The sequence below is a fragment of the Phacochoerus africanus genome, chromosome 11, assembly GCF_016906955.1.
Source record: "Phacochoerus africanus isolate WHEZ1 chromosome 11, ROS_Pafr_v1, whole genome shotgun sequence".
NCBI lineage: Eukaryota > Metazoa > Chordata > Mammalia > Artiodactyla > Suidae > Phacochoerus > Phacochoerus africanus.
Window position 1 is genome coordinate 107,257,478 of NC_062554.1, and position 26,519 is coordinate 107,283,996.

The 26,519-nt window shown below is 40.4% G+C and overlaps 1 protein-coding gene across 9 annotated transcripts in view; it reads right to left on the reverse strand.

Moving 5' to 3' along the window:
• Positions 1 to 2,555: 2,555 nt before the first annotated feature.
• The window catches only part of NRCAM (neuronal cell adhesion molecule), a 315,520-nt gene continuing 291,556 nt past the window's right edge, over positions 2,556 to 26,519 (reverse strand). For 3 of the 9 annotated variants that reach the window (XM_047753045.1, XM_047753044.1, XM_047753043.1), the window contains 3 exons: positions 16,726 to 16,857; positions 15,850 to 15,928; positions 2,558 to 5,046 (listed from right to left, as the gene is read on the reverse strand). In XM_047753045.1, the coding sequence (XP_047609001.1) occupies positions 4,809 to 5,046; positions 15,850 to 15,928; positions 16,726 to 16,857 (449 nt within the window). In that variant the 3' untranslated portion in view covers positions 2,558 to 4,808. Of the gene's footprint in view, positions 5,047 to 5,589; positions 5,647 to 15,849; positions 15,929 to 16,725; positions 16,858 to 22,586; positions 22,740 to 23,925; positions 24,043 to 26,519 lie in introns of those variants that run through there. The other 6 variants (XM_047753040.1, XM_047753041.1, XM_047753047.1 and 3 more) reach the window with 5 other exon arrangements.

A 26,519-nucleotide genomic window follows, 5' to 3' on the forward strand; every position in this document is an offset into this window, starting at 1 on the left:
GCTGGAGAAGCTCATGCGTGAACCTCATGTCTGGTTAGACAACTCAGAAATCTAGGTTTGATCTCCCTTTCCCTCAACCTCCCATAGCCAATCTAGGACTCCCACCAGCTTCCTTCTAAATAGCTTTAGAATTCACACACTTCTCTCCATCCCCAGCAAGATGATCTGGATCCAACCTCCATCATCTCTTGTCCAAACTACTGTGAAGCTTGCAAGCGGTTTTCATCAACCTCTAGGACTCCTTTCCAGCCCGTTCTCTACACTAAACCCTAAGAATGCCCCCTTCTCTGCAAACACAGATCTGGTCACACAACCCTTTATTTCAACCCCTTCTATTACACTCCACTTTCCACTGCTCGTAGAATAAAAACAAAAACCTACCCTTTGGTGCTCAAGACCCATCAAGGTCTGGCCTCAGACATCTGGCATCTGCTCCAGGCACTGGGGCCTCTGCTGGGCAGCAACTTTGTCCTGCCATCTGCCTCTGGGTCCTACGATCCCCCAGCTCCTCAGGGAAGTCTCCAGCCTCTCTGCACAGCTCCACCTCCCCCACTGCTTGCTTTCATGGACCTGTGTACCACCCCCCCCCATCACAGCATCTATCTCCAGTGGAATTATACATTCATTAGGGTGGTTATTTGATTAATGTCTGTCTTCTCACACCAGACTCCAGTCACCAGGCAAGCAGGAATCACATCTGGTTTTCCTCATCTGTACCCTCCCCACCCAGCAAAATGCCTGCCTGTGATAGAAACTGCAAAAAATAAATGTTGGGATCGGAGGAATTACTGAGAACCACAAGATTTAAGTAGAAGGGGATATTAAGAGTCATCTGGTTTCTGTCTTTTAAAGTTGAAGAAACGGAGGCCTGGAGAGCTGGGAGGTGAGTGTTCACTTACAGTCACACAACGGGTCAAGGGCCTGAGCTGGAAGGTAAACCCTCGTCTCTTCTATCTCGGCCTGGGAACCATTTGCTTGTTTGTTTCTTTACTATAAATCCTCTGGGAGTATTTTTTCCCCCTCTCTTGCTTTTTCTAAAGTGAAAAAGAAAAGCTGTCTGTGCTTCAACTGTGCTTCCCATGCTGCCCAGTCACAAAACTTCAAACCGCTGGTGGCAGAAAGAATGACTTGCTCGGGAGCAAGGGGGGACCATCTTAGAGACACGTCTCTCCCTCACCCCCACCAGCTGGCAGCAGTGAGGGGGGTCTGGGGGGAACCAGGAGCCTGCTCCCCCTCCTGCCCCTGCCAGCCACCCCGCCACAATGGATAACAGGAAGGTTAATGCTAAGAGAAGGATGAACAAGCCTCAGGTGACACAAATGCACTCCCTGGCAGTGGTCAGAGAAAGCCGCCACCCCCACTTCCCATGGTTACAGCAGGCAATCACAGTCTGCACGATCAGATCACACACCTTCTGATTATCAAAGGTGGTTCAAACTGTCTTCTCCGGAGGCTTCCGTTTCCAGCAGTTTCTTCTGCACTGCATAAAGCACGAGAGTCCTCTGCTGGTCATGTGCAGAAAAACTTCACGAGAGGCAGCGATTGCTTAGTTGCGGGGAGAATTCTCCGTTCTTCGCATTTCTTTCCTCTTGCCTCCGCAAGCTCTCTCCAGAAATTACACATTGAAAATAAACCTGGGCCATTAGAAACCATCTGAGTCTGAACAAGGAGGCATCCACGGACCAATACTTTCTGTGGTCAGGCTTACAATTGGCCAGCCCTGGATGCTAACAGAGCTGTGACTGAAAACCTCCGCCAAGGATGTAGATTGTCAATCTTGCCTTCGGTGTGGACTGGAGGTCCTGATTTGCTGTTCAGAAGTGAGTCCTCTCCATGATAGAAACACTAAGGTCCACAGATGCTCTATTAGCATTTCATAGTAGACTTACGTATCATATTATTATCCGAGTAACTGTCTAGGGTGGGGAAACTCTTGCCAGAAAGTCTTACGGATGCAAAGTCAGGACCAGGGGACTAAGGGCAGGCAGGTGGAGGAACAGAGGAACAAACCAGGTCTTAGCTGTTTGTAGAGGTAGACAGGTGTTAGACACGCTGAGAATCAGGCTGCTGAGAAGGGGTGGAGGACACATCCGTGAGTGATACTTGTCAATGCCCAAACTGTCTCTTCCAGCAAGGTCAGGTTAAGAAGTCCAGATTGCCATGGCCAGGGAGGCAGAAGAGAGGCTGACAGCCGGCACCAGGGAACAGGCATGTGGAGGTCAGGCTTCAGGAAAGGAGGCAGCACCGGATTTCTCAGACTGTTTCTCTAAAGACTAGTCATACCTACTGCTCTGCATTACCATGTTTGCTGCACCCCTGTTTTATAGCTAACTTTCATACTGTGTTTAGTTTCCTCTGCCTTTTAAAAGTAAAAATCAAAGTGCGCTATTTTGGAGTTCTCCTGTAGCACAGCCAGCTAAGGGCCCGGTGCTGTCACTGCAGCAGCTCTGGTCACAACTGTGACGTTAGGTTTGATCCCTGGCCTGGGTAGGTCTGCATGCCACAGCTGAGGCCAAGAGAAAAAAAAGAAAATTTGGGCTATTTTGAAATCTTAAGAAGTCTAGGTTTGAAGAAGTTAAAAAATCACAAAGCGATTAAGAGTATTTAATAGTTATTTTTTGACAGAAATCCAGTCACATCTGCCTGTACCCTTACATGTGCCATTACTTGACACTCACACTCCACCAGGAACATGACATGTTAGAAAAGAGAGAGGGACTTTTAAAACCACATTTAATTTTTAATACAAACTCTGCTGCCTGATTACAGAAGTGACCCCTTTGTGCACAGATAAATTTAGCATCTACTTAGGAAAAAGGAACAACTGTACTTTTATTGCTCTCCCCAAGAACTTTTATCTTTGTGCTCTCTGAGGCCGAGGCAAGCCTGTGGAGTCTTTTTGGATTTCCATTAGAAAGGCTGATTTAAGAAAAGTGAATATGGAGATCGGAAACTATTTAGGGCCGTCTGTACCTGGGATTCCTTCAAACTGTGCTTAGGCAAAGCTCTGAAGATTTCCTCTTAGAAACCTGTTGTCAATATGGAAAATAGTTCACACTTTCAGTTTCACGGCAAAAAAGGGAAAATAAAAACCCTAAAGGCAATTAAGTCAACGCTTTCCAACTCCCTGCACTGTATTAATTAGCTAAAGTCTTATACAGTACAACATAAACATTGTTGGCATGTTTATTTGTATGTAACACCTATAAGCATATCACATCTACACTTTCAGTGTATTTACAAATTCAACAAAATATCTACATATAAAAAGCTTTACTTAAAATTAAACTTGATGCAAGTTATGAGAAACCAATTTATTGGCAAATGAAACCGAGCATTCCTTCAACCATAGGTTGTCATAGAATTTCATAATTGGAAGAAAACCATTTGATAGATATTATTCGTGAATATGGTAGAATACATATGCTTATTTTTCAAATGGCAGATGTAATTCCTTTTACTGTTGGCCTCGTTAGCACTTGTCCAATTTCTTAGACCCTGAAAGGCATCCATAGCAATTTGCATACACACTGTTTAATGCTGCCGAGAATTTCAAAAGCTGCCACGTAGGTAAAGACTTAAGAGAAAAATATATTCCTGTTGGTGTGCTGTTGTCTACTTCTAGTTTTGCAATAACGTGTGTTTTTAAAACTTTCTACCCAGTTGCCATCCTTCTTACCGAATATGACTTATTTTAATAGGAACCATAAAAGACCATAGAATCATCACACGCTCCAATTGGTGATAAAGCTTTTGCTTTCGTATGTATGGCAGAAATGCTCCTTAAAATAAACTGTCTTCTTAATTTTAGTTTCACAGTTCCTTTTTTCAGCATTGCAGTTTTCATTCGCTCTACTTTTTAAACAATGCTTTTTTTCTGACAATGACAGTCACCTGGACTCCGAGTCGACTGTACCTAAGGATACAGAAGGAAGTACGTCGTGGAATGCAGATCGTCGAAGGCACTGCACGTGTCTTGCCCTGTGCTTTCTGCAACTATCTTTGAAATTTAATTGGAGTGATTCGTTTGGGGTTCTCTCAGTCCAGCACAAATGCCAAAAGTGCATGGCAATACGCATTGTTTACACCTCAAAACCACTGAGCAGAGAGGTGATGTAAAAAGCAGAACGCTGTACCACTGTCATACCTGGAGGATTAAGCAGGCTATGGAGTGAGAGAAGCAAAGAGCAGGTAACAGAGCCTCAGTAAGCATCAGCAAATGCAACTGTCATCATGAACTCAGTTAGCAGGTATATACTGTACATACTGTTCCTAACAGTCTCCCCCAAAGACTAATGACAGCTAGACAGAGTCACCAATGTCACCACAATGTCCACAAAGACATTGAAGTTCTAGAGAATTCTACAATTAACACTCTTGACAATGAAAACGGAATTCATATTCAGGGGTTCAGCCGAGGCGAGTATAAACAAAGTATCCATCCAGGTTGGCATAAGACACCCAGGTATGTCCTTTAAAGGGGTAGCATTTTCCATGCATCCCCTTGCACTGTATCCTGAAGAGAAAAGAACATGAGCTGTTGCTGACGTTGTATTATTTTCATCTGATCTTAGAAAACCAAGAATATTTCTGCGGAATGGAAAAGTATGCGCCAGGCACTGCAGTTCACATTAACGCATTATCCGACTGAGTGATGGTCTCCGGTCTCGCTCTACCTGGTCTCATCCTATGAACACACAGCAGACCAGTTACTTTCTGCCTCTGTGTTCATAGGATGAGAAGGCAGACAAACAGGGGCTCAAGAGGAACGTCCTAGAGAAGTGGGATATTGGCAGAGAGATCACACATTAAACAAAGGAGTTCATGGCGTTGACAGGAGATGGTGCCTCTGAGCTCTCATTTCCTTCAGCCGGTTCCTTCTCTTTCTTACCACTGTACTGGCCAATAAAGGAACCGTCCTCATTGAATTGGCCATTCACCCCTTCTCCATAGTCAACCAGGCTATCATCGCTGTCTTCTTTTTTCACAGTCCTGTCCGAAGGGGTTCGACTGCCTTTTTTTAAAGGCTTGTGGTCTTCTGCATCACTGGGAAAAAAGAGCACACCCTGTCATCAAGACTGGCATTTAGGTAAAATGCTTTCTTCTTAAATGTCATGCACTGCAAATTCTGAGAAAGCATTTGGAGTCTCCAGCTACATCTAATAATCAGGCGGACTCCAATAGCTGGGATGTGGTTGGAATGAAAGTCAGGTGCAGAAATGGTTTAATCATCAAGTCTTGAGAAGGTGGATGGCTTTGTGGGGGTGCATGGCAATATCAATGACAGATTCTGGCTCCTGATTTGGAAACAATTCACAAATCGGCACAAGCATTAAAAAAGGGAGAGTTGAGAAAAGTTGAAAATAACCACTGTTTTAACAGAATTTCAAAGGGGGTAAAAACTTAAGGGAAGTAGAGAAGTTAGTATGTTAAACTGTTTAATATCTCTGATTCCTTGAATGTGAATGGAGGATGATTTCGGTTAAGTGTGAAATATGGATTTTTGTTTTTCTGAGCAAGAAGCAAAATCCTGCATTTCAAATCATTTTGTTATTGAATGCAGGGCAGGCTGGTAAACTTGAACCTTACCTTTCAAGAGACCTATAATTCCATTAAAAGGAGGCAGAAGAAACAAATGAAAATAGCCTAAGAAGAAAAGCAAAATCCTTATACTGATCGTAAATAGTATTTTTTTCTGTAAGCATTTTAGTCAATGGGTAAAGATGTATTAATTTGGAAACAGACATAACTTCAGAGCGCTACATCTGTATGATTAATGGCGTGTCAATATATTCTGAAGAGGGTGAGTGATTCTCAAGTGCAAAAGCAAACATTTCCTTGCCCTCATCTTTACCCCACCACTCCCTTCTCCCAAGTGTGTTAGCAGCCCATCCATGTCAGATGGAAATCTGAGGTGTGTAATTTAATAACAATTTGTAGGACTCTGTGTATTTGCTTATTACTCTGTTGAACCCCTAGGCATAATATCTGGAATTAGAAGAGTAATCACTAGTTTTTGTTGTTGTTGTTGTTGTTGTTGTTGCTGTGATGGCTTTATGGCCACACCTGTGTCATGCAAATTCTTGGTCCAGGGACTGAATCCAAGATGCAGCTGCGACCTACGCCACACCCCTGGCAATGCCAGATCCTTTAACCCACTGTGCTGAGCCGGCGATCAAACCCGCACCTTCCCAGGGGCCTGAGCTATGCAGTTGGATTCTTAACCCAATGCACCATAGCAGGAACTCCCAAGAGTAATGACTGTTTTAGAACAAACACTCACATAGCATGTAACTAGGCACGCACAATGACCTATTTCTTAACAGCTTACATCTGGTTAAAAAAAAAAAAAAAGAAAGAAGGCAATGACATATTTTGTATATTTTCAAAGAACAAAAATCCAAGGCAAAAATAGGAAGCATAAAGAAAACTAGTAAAAGAAATTAAAGATTTAATGTAAAAGAGAGGTCATATGAACTGCAATTTCTTACCTAGAAATTTATCCAAGGACTTTATTGCTCCCTTTCTTTTAAAGAGTAACTTTTTTCTAGCCAAGATACAAATACTTTATGGTACACAAATATTCTGGCTCTTTGGCCAGTAATTCCTACCAGGGTCTCCAATATTTTGCCAAGAAGAAAATGTCAAGACTGGAAAATAATACTAGCTTCCCGTGACATGGACGTTTGCTATTGAAAATACCTGTTTCAGCAATACACAAGTGCCTATGACAAACTGAGTAAATGATATACTCACTATTGCTAATAAACAATGGGGAGCTATCACAGAATCTTCAGATGACCTGTGTTTGGGGCACTCCAGGGCACATGGCACCCAATCCTCAACCTGTTGCAAGAATAACTTGCACATCTTTGGAATTTAATTGTTAGCTTCTAGGCTGTGCTTGAATACTTCCTGTGAAATATTGTCTATGACTAGATGAGATACTTCATTCCACTGGAGAGTTCAATAATGAGCAGAATTTTGTCATCTGAATTCCATATACTAGTATTACTCTGCTTTGTAGAACTAGTGTTCCAAGGTGTATACTACAGGAAATTCTAGTCTATGAAATTTCTTTCATCCATCCATCCATCCATCCATCCATCCATCCATCCATCCATCCATCCAATATATCTAATACATGTTTATTGAGTGCCTGCTCTAAGATAGATAATGTTTTAACTGTTGGGGATATAGCAGCACACAAAAAAGATTAAACCCCTGATTTCATTAAGCCTTCTTCTAGGAGGGAAAAATACACACAGTAAATAATCAACATATTTTAAAAGTCAGTTACAGAATATATCAGAAGGGGATTAGTGCTATGGAAAACACAGAGCTGAGTAGAGAAGGTGGAAGGTGTCAGGGGAGGGGACAGAAAGTTGATCTTCAAATAGGATGTCCAGTGGGGGCCTTGTTAAAAGGCAACATCTGATCAAAGACTTAAAAAAGAAAAAGAGTTGAGTTAGGCAAGTGGATAGCTGGAGGAAGAGCCATTCTGGCAGGAGTAACAAGCAGTGCAAATGCCCTGAGATGGGGAAAAGCCCCTGTTCTAGGAGTGGTGAAAGAGCTTGGGAGGCTGGACCTGAGTGAGAGAGAGGGAGAAGGAGAGAGAGAGAGGAGGGAGAGAGGAGAGAGATTAAAGCAGAAGCGTGAAGATCAGGGCCTTGTAGGACACTGTAAGGATTCTCAGTAAGATGCAAAGCCATTGGAGGTTTTCAGTGGATGAGTGAGATTATTTGATTTTCATATTAAAAGGATTACTGTCATCAGTGTTAAGAATAGCCTACCCTAGGAGTTCCTGCTATGGTGCAACGGGATCAGCAATGTCTCTGCAGCACCAGGATGCAGGTTCGATCTCCTGCTTGGCACAGTGGCTTAAGGATCCAATATTGTCTTAGCTGCGGCATAGATCACAACTGCAACTCAGATCTGATCCCTGGCCTGGGAACTCCATATGCTGTGGGGGGGCCAGAAAAGAGAGAGAGGGGAAAAAAAAAGGAATAGCCTACCCTAGAGGGCAGAGGTGGTAAACTACAACAAAAATGGGTCATTCCCATTTATTATGCACTGTCGGTGGCTGCTTCTGCACTACAGTAGGATTACAGAGTTTCAGCAGAGAGGTGCTGTGGCTTGTAAAGTCTAAAATTATTATTGGGCTCTTTTACAGAAAAAGCAAAAGCTAGGGGATCAGGGGACGACTGCAATAATCCAGGAGTGAGAGCGCTGTGACTTGGACCAGACTGGGACACTGGGGTGGTACCAAGTGGTCTTTATGGACATATTTGGAAGGCAGCATCAACAGGATTTTCCGATGGATTGGATACCGAATAACAAAGAAAAAGACAACACCAACATTTTCAGTTTGAGTAGCAGGAAGGATGAAATTGCCCTTCCTATGGAGCACAGCATGTTTGGGCTGGAAGATTAGTAGTTCAGTTTGGGACATGTCAAAGTTTGACACGTCAGAGGACCACTCCTTTAATCATTTTATGAGTCTAGTATAACACGGATATCTAACACCAAAGAGAACGCTTAGAGAAAAGTAAAATTACAGGTCAATCTCATTCATGCACACAGATGAGAAAATCCCAAAGAAATCTTGAGCAGATAGAATGCAGCAGCCTGCTAAAAAGATAATATATCATGACCAGGTTGGATTTATTCCAGGAATGCAAGCTTGTTTTAGCATTAAAACACCAATTCATATAATTCACCAGTTCAGCAGAAGAGAAGAAAAATATTTTATGATCATCTCAGCAGACTGAGAAAAAAGTATGTGGTAAAATTCAACACACACTCACAATAAAACTTTAATACACAAGGAGTATCTTTGTTAACTTAAGTGTGTTTATAAGAAACTCTGAGTTAATGTCATCCTTGATGGTGAAAGTTGAAAGTGTTCTCTTGGACATCAGACATAACAGCAGGGATGCCCGCTGTTGTCATCTCTAATCGAAACCGCATTGGAAGCACAATGAGATAAGAAAAAGACATAGAAGGCATGCATTTTTAAAAAGGAACTGTCATTATTCATAAATGCTATGATTATATGTGTAAAAAATCCAAAAGAACCTATAGGCAAACACTAAACAGAGAATTTAGTAATATTGCTTAATACCATTATTGGAATAAAAGTAAATTTTATTTAAGTATGGGCAAACAATTGGAAAAGGGAATTTTAGAGATAATTCCACTTATGATACCATAAAAACATGAAGTATATAAGAACAAACCCAACAAAGAAAATGAAACTTACATTAAGAACTTTTAAATAAGAGGTAAATAAATGGAGAGCTATTATATCATAATTATGGACAGGATGACTCATGGTAAACTGTTACCCTCCTTTATATTATTCTTTTTTGTTTGTTTGGTTTGGTTTTGGTTTTGGCTGTGTCCATGGCATGCAGAAGTTGGGCCAGGGATCAAACCTGTGCCATAGCAGTGACAATGCTGGATCCTTAACCCATGGAGCCACCAGGGAATTCCAGGGAGATCTTTTTGTTGTCTTTATTCTAACATTATATTTTCATGCAATCAAAACTGGAATCATTTTGATTTATCTCTTATTTTTTATTTATTTTTATTTTTTGTTTTTTGCCATTTCTAGGGCCGCTCCCACGGCATATGGAGGTTCCCAGGCTAGGGGTCTAATCGGAGCTGTAGCCGCCGGCCTACGCCACAGCCACAGCAACACGGGATCTGAGCCACGTCTACAACCTACACCGCAGCTCACTGCAATGCCAGATCATTAACCCACTGAGCAAGGCCAGGGATCAAACCCACCACCTCATGGTTCCTAGTTGGATTCGTTAACCACTGAGCCATGACGGGAACTCCTGGAATCACTTTTGAAATCCCATTTTCCAACTCTATGCTGGTACATAGAAATATAATTGACTTCATGTCAATTCTTTGCCAGGCAACATTACTAAACTCTCTTATGAATTCTAATATTTTCACAGAGTAATTTGGATTTTTACACATAATCATGTCAACTATGAATAATGGCCAGCCAAGAAGGGGATCCCTGGAAACATCCTTTCCAGCTTAATGGCCATAATGGATAGGAATCTGCAACAACATGAGTTGTGCTTAAAAGAAGACAAGGAAGAGGGAGGCTCTGCCCACAAGCACAGTCTTTCCAAGAAAAGCTGTTGAAAGGTAGTTGAAGATCTTTTTAAGACCTTAAAAAAAAGTACTGTGGGGAGTTCCCATTGTGGCTCAACGGGTTAAGAGCCCAACATAGTGTCTGTGATGATGCAGGGTTGATCCCTGGCCTCACTCAGGGGGTTAAAAATCTGGCACTGCCACAGGCCATGACATAGGTCACAGATGTGGCTTGGATACAGCATCGCTGTGGCTGTGATGAAGGCTGCAGCTGCAGTTCTGCTTCGACCCCTGGCCCGGGGAACTTCCATATGCTGCAGGTGCGGCCATAAAAAAAAAAAACAACTAAAGTTATGTGATACATGTCCTACTTCAGGCATCAGAATCTGGTTACATGGGAAAAAATTATAAGAGGCACCAGCACAGTGCTGGACATGGGATCTGTGCCCAACAAATGTAAGTGGCCCTCTATCTGCCATCATACCTCTTCCCTCCACTCCAGATCCCCACTCTCGAGAGATTTTTTTCTAAGAAATACCTTGTGTAACACAGACACACACTTAGAACTTTCCAGTTGTGATGAGTGGTTACAAATCTGCATTGAAGCTCTGTACGAGGACTTGCCTCTTTTCAACCCAGAGATCAATTATATAATGAACGCATCGACTGTTTTTGACATTGCGCTTTGCCATTTAAGTATGAAAGAGTAGTTTTCCAAATGAAAGGGATTGAGGAGTTACAGAAGGTGACTGAAAAGTCATGTCCTTATTTAGCTACATAGTATTTAAAGCTTAAAAAAATTCATCGAGAATGAATAAAGACGATGTGGTATACACACACACACACACACACACACAGTGGAATATTAACTCAGCCATTAAAAAGAATGAAATAATGTCTTTTACAGCAACATGGATAGATCTAGAGATTACTGTACTAAGTGAAGTAAGTCAGAGCAAGACAAATACCATATGATATCACTTACATCTGGAATCTAAACTACAACACAAATCAACACATCTATGAAACAAAAACAGACTCACAGACATGGAGAACAGACTTGTGGTTGCCAAGGTGGGCGGTGGATGGAGGAGGGAAGGATTGGAAATTTGGGATTAACAGATGCAAACTATTATATATAGGATGCATAAACAACAAGGTCCTACTGTAGGGCACAGAGAACTATCTTCAATATCAATAAACCCCACGTTCCCAATCCATCCCACTCCCTCTCCCTCTCCCTCCCCCTTGGCAACCACTATTGCCTTTGAAATGGATAAGCAATGAGATCCTGCTGTGTAGCAATGGAAACTATGTCTAGTCACTTATGAGGGAGCATGATAAGGTAAGAAAAAAGATTCTATACATGTATGTGTAACTGGGTAATGCTGTACAGTAGAAAATTGACAGAACACTGTAAACCAACTATAATGAAAAAAATAAAAATTACCAAAAAATCCATAAACCATCATGGAAAAGAATATGAAAAAGAATGTACATGTGTATAACCGAGTCACTCTGTTGTACCGTAGAAATTAACACAACATTGTAAATCAGTGGTACTTGAAAAAAATTTTTAAAAATTCATCTATAATTTTATGAGAACTTTTAAGGACAAGAGGGGTCAGATGTTAATTCTTAGCCTAGAATGGCAAAGACTGAACAAATACCAAAATAAGTCATAAAACAGTAGACAGAGCTACGAAATACATTTTTATACTTATAGCCACGATCATCTGTATTCATGGATCTAGGCTGTGCAGTGGAAAGGAGCTTTCAAAACTCAGCTCCTACATTACTTCCTCTGGGAAGATTTCTTGTACCACCTCCTTCATGGCCGGCCTGGTACCTGGCTTTGGCCTCCTGCCCCTGCTTTCTTGGCACCTCAGCTGTATCCCTTCCCTCTCATAGTACTCTCCTGCACTTTGCTCAGATTGTTTTTTTTACTTCCCTGCATCCCTCACCAGCCTATGAACTAGTGAGGTAACATTCTATCGGTTTTACTATCCCCCCCAGCCTTGCCCACAGTTGGCACTCAATACATACTGGTTGAATGAATTCATTATAAAACAACGATAAAAGGGGCAGTGGGCAATTTGGAAATTGTTCAAAATTCAACATTTTCCATTTCAACTTAACCAACTTTATGAGGTCAGACAAAGCATCGGAACATATTCTTTCCTTTCTCTTACCCCAAGAATGAATTTTAGGGCGTTTACTTTCAGTAGCACGTCATTCAGGATTGTGCACACAGAAGGTATGCACCAAATGCCTGCTGAATGAAATGCAGCAACAATGGATACACAGGGTCACTGGGTCTGATTTTGTTGTGGTCACCACCCAAGCATGGCCAAACCATGCTGCAGTTTCACTGATGTTCATGACTCCAACACTCCCTCTAAAAGTCTGTCCATATTAATACTGCTTATATATCAGTTTATGTCTCTGAGCAGAATAAATACATCTTCACATCATTTGAGCCTTCCAAGCACAGGGTAGCACGCGTGCAACAAGGTCATGTTCACACGAGCGACAAGATTCCCATGCCGAGAGCCTCCATGTATGCTTATGAGTTCAAGTACACAGTCTTATGGCATCTGCCCTTGATTCATTCTGGTTTTTAAAGGAATGGATCTAAAGAACAAAAGAAGACTTGGACGGCTGGTGGCATTGTTTCCCTGATTTTTCTATATGCTAGTAAGAATGCAGATGCTACTGTCTGTATAATTAAAGAAACAAAGAAAGCCGCAGGCTTCTACCAGAGGGTAACTGCTTCAGGGTGGGTGTTGGAGTGAGGGTGTAAGGTTACAGCGTATGAAAAAACCCATCAAATTTGGCCATCAAAGTTCCATTCCTCTTTGCACTATGAAACACCCTCTGGCTCAGAGCCAACCATGAAAAAACGATTTCATCTGCAAGCTGGAGAATGAGCAAATCATAAAGAGAATTCATTTACATTTAGGCAATAGCCCTAATTTTGTGTGTGTGTGTGTGTGTGATCAGCATATTAACTGACTTTCAGAATGAAAAAAGGATAAGAATCAATAAATAATACAAAGCTCAAAATTTCCAGAAGGTGCAAAGCCGAGAAGGGACCCTTTGTCATTTAGGGAGGAGAATGACAATTTAATGTTAAAAAAATTCCGTAAGAAACATTTGGAGCCATTTTCATTCTCTGTGACATCTATGAAAGCAAAAGTCTTTAAGGTTTTTGTTTTGTTTTGTTTTCAGTAGGGAAGAAACTAAAGGGAAAAAATTCTGAGGTTGTGTCAGGAAGTCACAGGATGATGCCACATCTTCTTGGGTGGCTGGGTGTTTTGGGAAGTGATTTCACTTGTGGGGTCGTCCTTATGAACTTTCACCTTCAGTGGGGAAAAAACCCCACTGAGTTGTATGTCAGGTTTAAGATACTCATCATGAAGAAACTTATTTCCTTTGGCAACTCCCAGATGAATGGAATTACAGATGTGACAAGCATTTTCTTGCTTCACACATGAATCAATGGGTTTGTACTCAACAAGTTCAAGGAAAACCCTTCTCTTCCAGGAAACTCAAGGCATAAGATAAAGACAGCCATTTGGAAATGCTTTGCAAATATGTCACAGGTGAATTAACACCAAGACAAAGAAATATGATCCAATGAATTCAATGATAATGAGGCCGGTAACCAAACACTTGCTATGTACTGCTCTGAAACCCCAAATCACATTAAAAGTCGTTAGCCGACAGGTTGTAATCATACAACTAGAAACCTTCAGAGATCATCTAATACTTGAACAATTGTGTCATTTTATGGATAAAAACTGAGATTTAGATAAAATGCCATATCAAAAGGAATCAGGGTCATGTCTGAATTCACAGTGCAACTAAATCGCTTGATTCCAAATGAGTGCACATTCCACCTTGATTTCAATCAAGTGTTCATGGAGTAGGCAGCCGAGTTACTCTGACAAAGTCCTATTACATTAGATCATGGTTTCCCATCACTATAAGAGCAAGCTGACATTTGAGACCCAGGAAATGAGTGGTACATTGCCAGATGCATCTACACATGACAATGCATAAGAGAAATCCATCACCCTGTGAAGAAAGTATGAAGGGCAGTGGTTTGTCTTCAATTCATGCAAATACATCATTTCTTCAGGCTATATTAAAGATTTAGCTTCATCACAATCCACAAGGGACTGGTACACCTATCCATTGTAGAATTCTAGTCACGGCCACGCGAAAAATAAAGTTATTTCATAATTACTGGCTCCCCTGCTTTACAGGAGAAATGTAAAAGTAGAAGAGTGAATTAAATCAGCAGAGATTTCAACTCATCCAGGTTAAGGCAGGGCAACCCTAGGCTGTGGCCATCTGCAGGCTGCTTTCATATGTTATGAAACCTTGTAGATAGACTGGTACAGGTGCTGAATGAGGTTTTCATGTCCTTTCAGTTTCACAGTCAGCATCTGACACCAAGTCAACCCTCCCTAGACATTTTTCTATGTTGTAAGATACAGAATTCTGAAAAGTTTTAGAAATCACAGTCATTTCCTCTGAGAAGGAGATTAGAATATGAAAGCCGAGGTGTCAAGACACATAGGCAAAACATTTATATCTGCACAGATACTAGTGGGAATCCAATTTTGTAAAATATATCTATATATATATATATATAATTTTTCTCAATCACTTCTCATATTTCTAACCCTTGGCATTATTTTGCCTCTCATGATCTTGACATAGAAGTACCAAAAATGAGCTCCAGAGACATGTAAAAATTAACACAGGTATCTTATCTATTAATGTCATCCAGAAATCACAAGAGTAAAATATTTTATTTCACCTTGTAGCCTTTTCTTCTGGCAAAAAAGCCTCACTGTCTCAGTGCATATTTAAAGGATTGTATTTTATATAATCAGAAGGCTTTCAGAAAGAACAAGATGTAAAGGCATTTGATGAATAGATGTATTCTTTTGGAAGAGAAAAATCCCAATCTTTTAAATTAAAAAATATATCTTTTGTTTCTATTTTTAAAATAGCTAAAACAACCACATATCTCTCTGTAAAAGACCCATAACCCATAGGCAAGAATATCTTTGTTCACAGTTTTTTTTTTTAAACTATTTAGCACATAGCCTACATTAACACTGTCCTTAGTGACAGAGCCAAGCCAAGAATATTTTAGCAAAACCCTGTGAATTAATATACTGCCTCCAGGGCAGTGATATTTCTTAATAACTTAATAGCTTCTAAAATAGCCTAGTCATCATTTTATGACTCATAGCAGCGGGGAGAGGTATCTGTTTTGGAAAAACAAGCTGAAAAAGAGTCACATCAATTTTACAAAGGCTCTGCTTAGAGAATCACAGGGATCGTTTGCTTTACAATGCAGGTTTGTAGAGTCTTTATTGTTGTTTAAACTCTTATGGTAACACACCAGCTTTTCTGTGTTGATTCATTACAGCAAGGGTCTCTGGAAGACAGGACAGAATGGAAGATATTCCATCTCCGAGCCTATCACTCATAAGGACATTTATTTTACAGTGAAAAGTGAGATTGTTTTCACTGTGAGGGATGTGTAAACATTTAGACATGGAAGTGTTTCTAAACTAATATTTGAGGAAGATAGGAAATGCCAGGCAGAATGCCTTCCTGGCTGACTTCCATTCTAGGGAGACGGAGTGTGCTGAGTGGTGTCTGTGCAGGGCAGCAAGGATGAAGGCCAGCGGAGAAGTAGGGGCTCACCTGTATTCTCCAAAAGTGCCATCATCTTCCTTCATAGGCTGGATTTCAGGATCTGCATGGGCATCTTCCTTTTCTTTAACTAAAAAATTCCAAAATGACATTATTATCTATTGACCCCGTGTTTCCCGACTCAAAGTTTTTAAGAGTACGCTTTTTGAGGTACACAGCAGTGGCAAATAGTTCTATACACAGGAGATGTGATACAAGATGTAGGATGTGGACATGCACATGTTTTTCTGTTTTAGTTTCTTTGAGGTAACCTAGTAGAATGAACACTGTGTTAATATATGAAGTCGACTTCATGTAAGCATCTTACTCACCTGATAAAAGAATATGTTTCAGTTTCTAAGATTTCCCCCCCTAATTTTGCCAATCTATTTATTAACTATATTCAGGAGTACAGATCATTTTTCTAAATCTATTCGTTTGTAGATTGTTTTTCCTTGACATTGTAGGGGAAATGGACAGGTAAAGAAAATATAAATTCTTTGGATCCGCTAAATTGAACAAAACATTAACCATATAGGGAAAGCAATGCTACACATCATGATATCAAGAGCCCGGAAAGCTTCATGTCCCTTCCCCCTCTGCCTGATGGTTCTGGGTGCAATTTCAGCACCTATGACTCATGGGAGGTCTACAGAAGCAGAGTCACTAAGATCTTCAGAGGACAAATAAATTTGCTTCCCCAAATGTCTTCCACTCCCTGGTAATGCATATCTTCCATTATATAAAAAGGGATCCACCAGAAAGTCCAAATGTTTGGCTCGGGGAAGATACACTTGTTGCAACGTACATAATCACTCTCATGGTTTCTTCTTAGTTCAATGGATAATTAGGGAGGATTATAAGGCACTCTCAACCTTTCTTTCTTACCTGGATATTTACCACCTTTGTTTCTTCTGATGAAGCAAACAATCAGCAAAATTAAGATCAGGAGAGCAACAGCACACATTAGACCAATGAACCAGCCCTGAGTTGCTATATCCACCTGCCGGCTTGCCATTGCTGTAAAACAGGTCAACAGGGTCAGTGGGAACGGGCTAAAGGGGAGCTGAGAACTGTTGCAGTCTCTTGTGGTAAAAACTGCCACAGGATATGAGCTTTTATTTATTTTACACATGGCACCACATTGGAATCCGTCAATCGGGAGTTAACATACTTTGAAAAATCTTCAATAATTAAAAAAAATTCAAATAAAGAAATCTGACTGCTAATACCATTCAATGCTAACAAAATCTGCTGAACATTGCATTCACAGCTATTTTTACTATATATTTTCAATGGACACATAGTCCTAAACCAGTTAAAAATTGACTGTTTACAAGATAAACTGTACATTAAGTACAATAATAAGAAAAGAAGACAATTTTAAACAGTACAGACTGTATACACCTAATGGAGTATTTTTCTTTCAAAGGAACCACTTTGGGAGGATAAACGATATTTATCATTGCAATGACACTGCCATTTTTCAAATGTTTTGGAACTCTTCTCTTCACAAAGAAAACTTTCCACATATGAAACCAACCTTGTTATATTACATAACATCTTGATTTGTACCCCAAATATTACTTATATTTGTTTGTCATCTCATTTGTTATTCTCTCATTTACAAGAGTTGATTCTGAAGGATTTTTGGCAAGTTCTGGCAAATCCAATTTACCCTCAAAGGGTTAATATTCAATATTGCTTAGGATCTACTCAAAAGACTTTGAAATAGATCTTGATCAGTGGTAACACTACTGGAATAAGTGGCCAGTTTAAAGAGAAAATACTCATTCATATGTATACATTGTCTTCATCTATTCCGTTTGAGTCAAATAATGTGAAGCCCCTTATTCAACCCTTACAGTATACAAATCTCCTAAGAAAAACACAGAATAATTAGCATTTCTGATATTACTCAAAGGTGTCAATCAGATGGGACAAAGTGCAGCATCAATGGCTATTCAGACAAGCCCATGAGAATTTGTTTAAATACATGGGTATGAATCTTTTTTTTTAAAAGGTCTTTATATTTTTCTCTTTTGACCATAATCAAGGTAAAAAGGATTTCTTCTTTTTAATTCATAAGAATGCCTATATATGATTCTTTTAATTGGAATGAATTTCTTCTGAATATATCTAACATGGTTGGGTTAGGTCCATGTGATCTCTGGATGCAGAAACAGCATGGCTATGTTATCCCAGGTTCTGCTGTATGTCACAAAAATAGCATCATTGCCTTTTTTCTCTACACAAAGGATAGGGAGAAAAATGAAATGCTTAAAATCAAGTGTGAAGAGGAATGTGAAAAATGTGTGGATGCGTGTTTAAGAAATAAAAAGAAGTGGACCTACATTATCGGGAATACAAATCAAATTCCAGTAGCCTTTTCCCCTTGGGCCTCCTTGGTTAGAGAGGTCTTGAGTTGTATCTTACTAGATACAATGGAAGCACGAGTACAGGCAGGGCTACCCTTCCATACATGGACCACAACCATCACCAGGAGGATGAAGATGAAGGTGATGATAATGAGAGATAACATTTTCAAACTGACTCTACACTAGATAGTCTGCTGAGGGCAAAATCTCATGCAGTCTTCACAAAAATCCTTTGAGGTAAGCATTAGGAATAAACCCATGCTCAAAGAAGGTACAGACCTTGCCCGAGAGTCGGAGGTTGACTCAAGACTGCAGACACCAAAGAACATGGTACTAGCCTTTATACTCTACTGCTATAATGCATTCCTGAAAACATGTCCAGGCATCAAATCTGCAGAAGTCTTCACAAAGAATCAAATGTTATAGGGACATTCCATATGTTAAATATTTTAAAAGTCCATCATTATAGACTCCTTGGCAACATATTTCTGTCAATTCACACATGGTCTTGGACTGTGAACATCTTCTTCAAAACTGAACCACAAGTCAACTGGTACAAGTCTACTGAGCACTTGACTGAAGTTAAAGAGTCCTTGTTTTTAATATGCTTAATGATTTAGACCATTATAATAAATAGCATCTGCATTTACATTTTTCATCTAATTAAATGCAACTGATAAGAGCAAAATGCAGTAAGATTAGCACAATCTTAGCACAGACATTGTCTTATAAAGATGGTGACCCAAAACTGAACTGCCTCCTGGCAGTCTGCTGCTATGCAAATGTGCAGAAGTAGAAATGTTTCTTTGACAGACTGCCGTCCAAAATTCAAAATCAATTTGCCCCTATTTCACAGCCCCATTTACTTAAGATTGGGCAGGCACAGTCTGTTAATAGCATATGTGTGTATACATGTTCACACATGCATACACACGCAAGTGTGCCAAAAGCTGATATAAAACAAAAATTATGTAAGTGAAAATAGCTTCTATTCCCACCCATATAAGAAGGGATCTGAGGCCCAGAATGACTATAAGAAGCTTCAGGTCTTTCCAGGACACTCCAAAATCATCTTAACTACAGACGCACATACAAACCCAACTCATGACCACCACTGTGCATCATGTGTGTGTTGGCATGCGCGTGTGTGCGTGTGTGTGCATGTGCGCACACACACCCACACACCCCCACACACTCTCTCTGTCTCTCTGAAGCCTGTGAGGCTTTTTCTTCTCGAATCTGAGTTTCAATGGGTGAGTATTAGTACTGGGTAGGAGAGGGACAGAGGATTTTCACTTTATTTAAAACATTTGCAATAAAATTATATTCATGTATTCCTTGAATAATCCACAGAGCAAACACACTAAACAAACAGACACAAATAAAGAATATGAAAACAGAAAATAAGCTAGAGGGATGAAACTAACTTTGTTTCCTAGAAGTTAGTTTTAACAATAATTTGGTGCTTATCACATTGCTTGTTGTCTCATCTTAGTAGGTCTCTGAGGAAAATTTTCTTGAGTCCTCAGCACAAGAGAATGAATGTGGAAAAAACAGAGTAAGATAAACGGCTATTTCCAAAGACTCATTATGCATAAACATGTCCTATGCAAAGAGTTAAAATAGATATGTTTAGAAAGGGAAAACAATTACCTTGGCCAAAGTCTAGAGACAGGTGACCAAAAACACAAGCAAGCAAACAAACAAAAACCTCAAAAACTCCCGAAAATTGATGGGCCCATGAAAGCAAATCTTTAAATCCTTTGTGAAAAGGGAGAAGAGACAGTGACGAAGGAAAAGTAGGGAGAAGATGAGAAGAGGAGGTGGGGTCTTGACGGGAGTGGGGATAAGAGGGCGGCACCATGATACCACCTCCAGTGTTGTCTGGTTTGTGTTTCAGTGTGTGCTATGTGAAAAAAAAATTAGAAATAAACCTTAAGAATCCAAACTATCAGAGGCAGAGCCAGTGTCACGGTGATTCATGAAACAAGCACAGATGAAAGTTGAGTCAAAGTTCCCCAAATGGGCAGAGCTCAGACTTATGCATGCAGAGAATTAAAAAAAATCAGCCAGGATGGGCTGTTTCCATGGCAAATGCGAGTCTTCACAGCTCAAAACACAGCTGGATGAGTGGAGAAGCAAGAGCAGCAGAAGATAATGCTGTCAGCCAGGACAGAGCATGGAACTGGGAGAACAAGGACTCCAGGAAAACCGTGTTTGCTCCCAGAGGCAATATGTTAATTAAAGTCACTAGGGTTTAATGGTCAGCTATTCCTTTTAGTAAATGGGTTACATTTATTCATACAAGGTGACAATCACTTGTCCTCTTTCTCCAGGGCTAGCACACAAGAATGGCCCATCCACTAGATTGCTCCACTTTTTTTTTCTTATGGCCACACCTGCAGCATACGGAAGGTCATGGGACAGCTGAGCAGCAGCTGTGACTTACGCCACAGCTGCGGCAACTGAGAGACCCTTGAACCCACTATGCTGGGCTGGGGATCAAACCTACACCTCTGCAACAACCCGAGCTGCTGCAGTTGGATTCTTAACCCACTGGCCACAGCTTGAACTCTTACGGTTGCTCACCTTGAACTTACTTGCTCGCTACAGCTTGGAACTGCAGGTATGGAGACACCGAAAGCATTTTTTTTTTTTCTAAAGGGTTTGCCTTTTGTCCTATAAAAGGACAGAACCAGGCCACAACTAATTTTACGGGTGGAATCTCATTCTCGCTAGATCTGCGAGGTGGGTTTACACGGGAGCCATCAGGGGTCCAGAAGAGCTGGATAAATGTCCCAAGTGCTGAATGGGGTGGTCATTTTTGAGACAACCTGCTTCCCCCAGGGTGGGCCTCTGTACCCCTGCATGTGGGTGTAGGGGAGCCTCTCCTTAGCAGTGGAAGGTTGAGCTCCCCTGCGTTCTAGCTGGTGACAGAGCAGGCCTCCCACCCCTCATTACTGGTCATTGTTGACAGGAGGTGTAGACGGGGAAGAACACTGCCTACTTCGCAGGATTGTTGTAAGGACTGAATGAGAAAAGCCAAGAAAACCATTCACCTAGTACAGATGAGAGCTGAATAAATGCTGGAGCTCTTCCTATTATGAGCATCCTAGCTATACACGGGCAGAAGATCTACTTGAGTTTTTAGTATTTTGAAATGAAGAGCTATCAATAATAACAAACACCTTGGCATACGAGCTATGAATGGATTTTCCTCCTTTAAGTTTAGCACGGCATTTTCCTGGAACTCTGTATACAAGTAGATATGAAAATCCAAGGAACAGAACAAAAAATTTTTCCCCTAAATATTATGATTTTAGCTCCTGACTATTTTAATCAGTTATTTTAATAGTACCTAGTTATTGAAGATTACCTTTGATTTCTTTCTCTTTTTTTGGCTGCACCTGTGGCATATGGAAATTCCTGTGCCAGGAATCAAACCCATGCCATATCAGTGACCTGAGCTACAGCAAGGACACATGCAGATCCTGCAACTGCTAGGCCACAGGGAACTCCGGTTTCTTTCTTTTTTAAAAAACTGCTCACAATGGTTTATTTTCCAAATTAGAAGAAATGATTTAAAAATCGTTATGTGGAGGTAATGAAAGACACAAAAAATACATTTTTGCCTATGAGTTCTATAGGAAAGGCAACATTTCCTCGAGAATGCATGAAGTGACTGAACATGGTTTTATGAATCACCAAATAAACATGTACCATACAACCCTTATTTAAACTGAAGCAAGCAGGAATTGTTTTCCATCTTGTGAATAAACATGAATATTCTTACATCTGACAAGGACATTTTTCTTTATTTTAGAAACTTTACTGTCCTTATGTATTTTGATAATGTTCAAATAAAATACACACAGGCAGTCAAATATGGTGCGATAATGAAATATAGGAATTGAACAATTTCTTGTTCTCTATATATTTAATATTCTTTGTATCACTTGTCTAACCTAACTGTCGGGTTCTGCTGGGTTACAGTCCATTTTGACATAAAAAAAATTGTGACTCTATATCAATGGGTTATTTCAGCTTCCAAAGCATGTCAAAAATTCCATTCTAACTCTGGGGGAATGTGAAAAACTGAGTTCCCTAAATCATGTGCGTTAAGAATCGTATTTACCTTGGTGTTTGGAATGGTTTGGGCAATACTTAGAGGACAATTTACTCAATTCTGTAATTCATTTGATATAAAGAACCAAAGAAAAGAAAAAACCCAACTCCCCACCCAACTGGGTCCCAGAGAAAGACAGGCATGGGCCTACCCCCAACACAGCTTCACCAGCCCCGGCTCCAACCAGGGCTCAAAGTGGCTTCACCTCTGCCCGGGAGCCAGAACTGGCTTGGTACGCGCCTCACCTGGGCCTGTCTCAAACACATCCTCTGAACCCACAAAACCAGAGTCCCCCTCAGCACCAACTCGAACTTTGTATGCTGTTCCTGGCATTAGCCCCTTTAACCCAAAGAAGCTCCGAGAACCATTTACAATTTCTTTCCTCCATTCTTCTTTGCCTATGGAAATTTTGCAAAAAACAACAAATTTGAATATTTTAAGGGAACGGAAGTCACTTAACACTTCGAGACAGGAAAATATATGCTAAATACAAAATCTAGGATACTTGTTTGTCATGTTAGATGATTATAAATCAAGTCACGTCAAATAAATCAATGAAAACTGAGAACTACATGAAAACGTCCTCAAAGAAAAATCGGTCAGATATCAGATGGCATTTTAATTGCGTATATTCCTATCGGATTAAACCTTTAATACAAAGGAAGTTTCCTATCTGCACCTTGCCTTCTGAAACTATTGAGTTTCTCTGATGATATTTATAAAAAGAATTTATATACATTAAATAGCTTAATCAAACTATGGAAATAGCTCTTTTGTACAATTCACAGGATGTACCTTTCGGTAAACTTAGATGCCTTCAAATGTATCCAAGTTACAGATTCAACCTTTTCCAAGTACTGATTTTTCTAAAGCAATAGTTGTTTTTAAAAATATTTATTTGCACGATAAAGACCTGAACAGAAATCTGGACTCCATTCAACATTTTGTCAAAAACATTCATGGGCCCCCTCAGCCTATTATATTTATTATCTACTGCATTAAGGAGGGGGCACTGGATTTTCCCAAACTGCTGAAAATTCAAGCTTCCCCATCTCCAGGAAGATGTGGCCAGGATGTGAGTAAATTGTCTGACTTGGGAGTCCATTAAACATTGAAATATAAGGGTTGTTTCTCCCCAGTGTTAATTTTCCACAATTTCTAATAAAATTCTGTTGGTTAGCATGGGCACAACGACTACTTGCAAGTCAGTTCAATTTCTGATACTTTAAGGTCCAATGTGAACAAATTTTTTCTTCTTCCCTACTTCTATTTACAAATATACTGACTCATTATTACTCTTGTTGACATGTCGTGGGTAAAGGACAGTTTTAAGTATGACCATCAGAAAATAATACAGGCAGTGGCACGGATGAGGTCCCTTGTATTAAAGGACATGAACCAAAGAGATTCCTAGTAACATATATATATAAGTTGATGGTTCACTCAATTTTTTTCAGATACATCTGCTTCATTGATTTGGATCAAGTTCTTTTTCAAGATGATCCATGGTACATCCCCCAAATGTTCTCAGTTTCTTAAAATGTAGCCCTCAATTAAAAACCGGGTAATGAAATTGTTTCTTACTGCCAGCTACACCATATTCAACATAAAAGGTCCCATGCTCTGGTCCCTCATATTCCCAACTGATGTTGGCTGAGGTCTCAGCAGCTGCAGTAGTAAGTTTGCTGATCCTGGGATTGACTGCTTGAAGTAAATATACAACAGAAAAAACAGACAGACAGTCAAAGGGCAAAACCATACACACAAAATTTAAAATAAGGTTACCTCTGCTGGAATTGTAATAAAATGAAATTAGAATTGACTGTTGAAATTCTACAATGTAGGGTTTGCTTCTACTTCACTTTTGTTGCCGAAGGCTTTTCATTTAGGAAACTATAGCATTAGGAAATAAATGAAGAATTAGAAATAATGATGCACATTATTTTGTTGTTGTTGTTGTTGTTGCTATTTCTTGGGCCGCTCCCGCGGCATATGGAGGTTCCCAGGCTAGGGGTTGAATCGGAGCTGTAGCCACCGGCCTACGCCAGAGCCACAGCAACGCGGGATCCGAGCCGCGTCTGCAACCTACACCACAGCTCACGGCAACGCCGGATCATTAACCCACTGAGCAAGGGCAGGGACCGAACCAGCAACCTCATGGTTCCTAGTCGGATTCGTTAACCACTGCGCCACGACGGGAACTCCTGATGCACATTATTAAAATGTGTGAGTTCTGTTATGTGGGCGCTGAACAAGGTAAATCGTTGGCCATGAGAGACGGTCCCAAGGAGAATGGCATAAGCACACCAAGGTACACAGGATGACTGACCAACAGGGACCTGCTGTAGAGCACAGGGAACTCTAGCCAATATTCTGTGATAATCTATGTGGGGAAAGAGTCCGAAAGAGAATGGATGTGTGTACATGTATAACTGAATCACTTTGTTGTACAGAAGTTATCATAACCTCATCCATCAGCTATACTTCAATGAAACTTTAAAAATGAGAAAAAAGGAGTTCCTGTTGTGGCTCAGCAGGTTAAGAACCCAACTGAAACCCATAAGGATGTGAGTTTGATATGTGGCCTTGCTTGGTGGGTTAAGGATCTGGCATTGCCACAGATGTGGCTCGGATCTACTGTTGTTATGGCTGTGATGTAGGCTGGCAGCAGCACCTCCAATTCAACCCCTAGCCTGGGAACTTCCATGTGCTGCAGGTTCAGCCCTAAAAAGAAAAAAAAAAAAAAAAGACAGCCCCAGGAAACATCAGAGTCTCCATTTACTGATGTACATGTGGGAGGGGGTGCTGCTCAGTGTGGGTCAGAGGTCACAGATATCAGGGATCGCAAGGCAAAAGGAATACTAGTCGCTGCTTTTCAATGATTTTTATCATCTCAGTGTAGGTCTTCAAGGAATTTGTGCTGGGATGAGAAAAGATGCTCCTTAGAATAGTGGCTTTTGCTTCGAGCCATGAATTTCTGTAAGAATCTGTCTCTGGGGCGTTCAGGGACCACAGGCAGGGAACACCTGCTTTGGAGAAGACAGGACAGTTAGGGTACACTAGAAGAGAAGCTGCAAAAACATTCCCAGTACTCTTTATCAGAAGGTAAGCACCAAGAAATAAAAGGAATAAGAACTATTTCCGTGGACACACCCCAGAGAGCAAGAGGATCGGACATGCTGAGTGCTCATTACACACCATGTCCTAGAAAATCAGGGTGCCACCTAAACAGTTTCCTAAAACACCAAGGAATGGAGCCTACATGATGCTAGATGTTTGTTACCCAGTAAGGACATCTATAGTCATTAAAATATGTTACTTGGTCACCTGAGCCTGGAAATTCCATCAGCCTTACCTCAACAGCCTAAAGAAAAAAGGACGTATTTACAGTTAATGTTAACTTGGGTAGTTAAACAATGGTAAGATCAAACTGTCATCTCAGGGAAAACACCTCAGCATAGTCAATCAGAAAACATGACAGGCTCACTCAGACTCTAAAATGAAATTCCAAACTATGTCATATAAGTTAGATGCCAAAGGCCACTACTGGAACAAATTCAATCAAATAGCATTTCTTAGGATCAAAAAGGGAAGGATGTTAAAGAAATTAAATAATGCATTTGACCTCTGAGATCTAATTCACCATCGCATGTACACTGCGTGCCTCTCTGTGCTAAGGGTTGGAAAGAGCAAAGCAAAACTGATTACTGAAATATAGAATCCTTCTGTGGGCCTAATTGATTTCAGTTGTCTAAGGTTTTCCTCTTAAAGGAAGCTTAAAGATCAGGATAAAAATCCAATCAATCACAGAGACACATATACAGCAGTACTAATGAACATGTGTGTAAAACATCAGGGGTAACGAACCCAGGCAAAACATTATATTTCTTTATAAATTTTTGGATTTATCACAACATTGCGAATCAACTACACTTCAATAAAACTTTGAAAAGTGAAAAAAAATTGGGATCTTGGAACCAAGGAATTTAGTCTTGGTGAAGACAGGGAAGATGTTTCAAGGCAGACCTGTAGCTTCCAAAAGAGGAGCAATTAGCTTCTTCGTAAAGACGCCCGGAAAAGACAGCAGAATGTCTTAAGGTGATGCTGTTTGGCCTCTTTTAGCCTGGAGAATTCTAATATTCCTTGCTTTTACTCCCCACTCATGCACTTAGTGAACT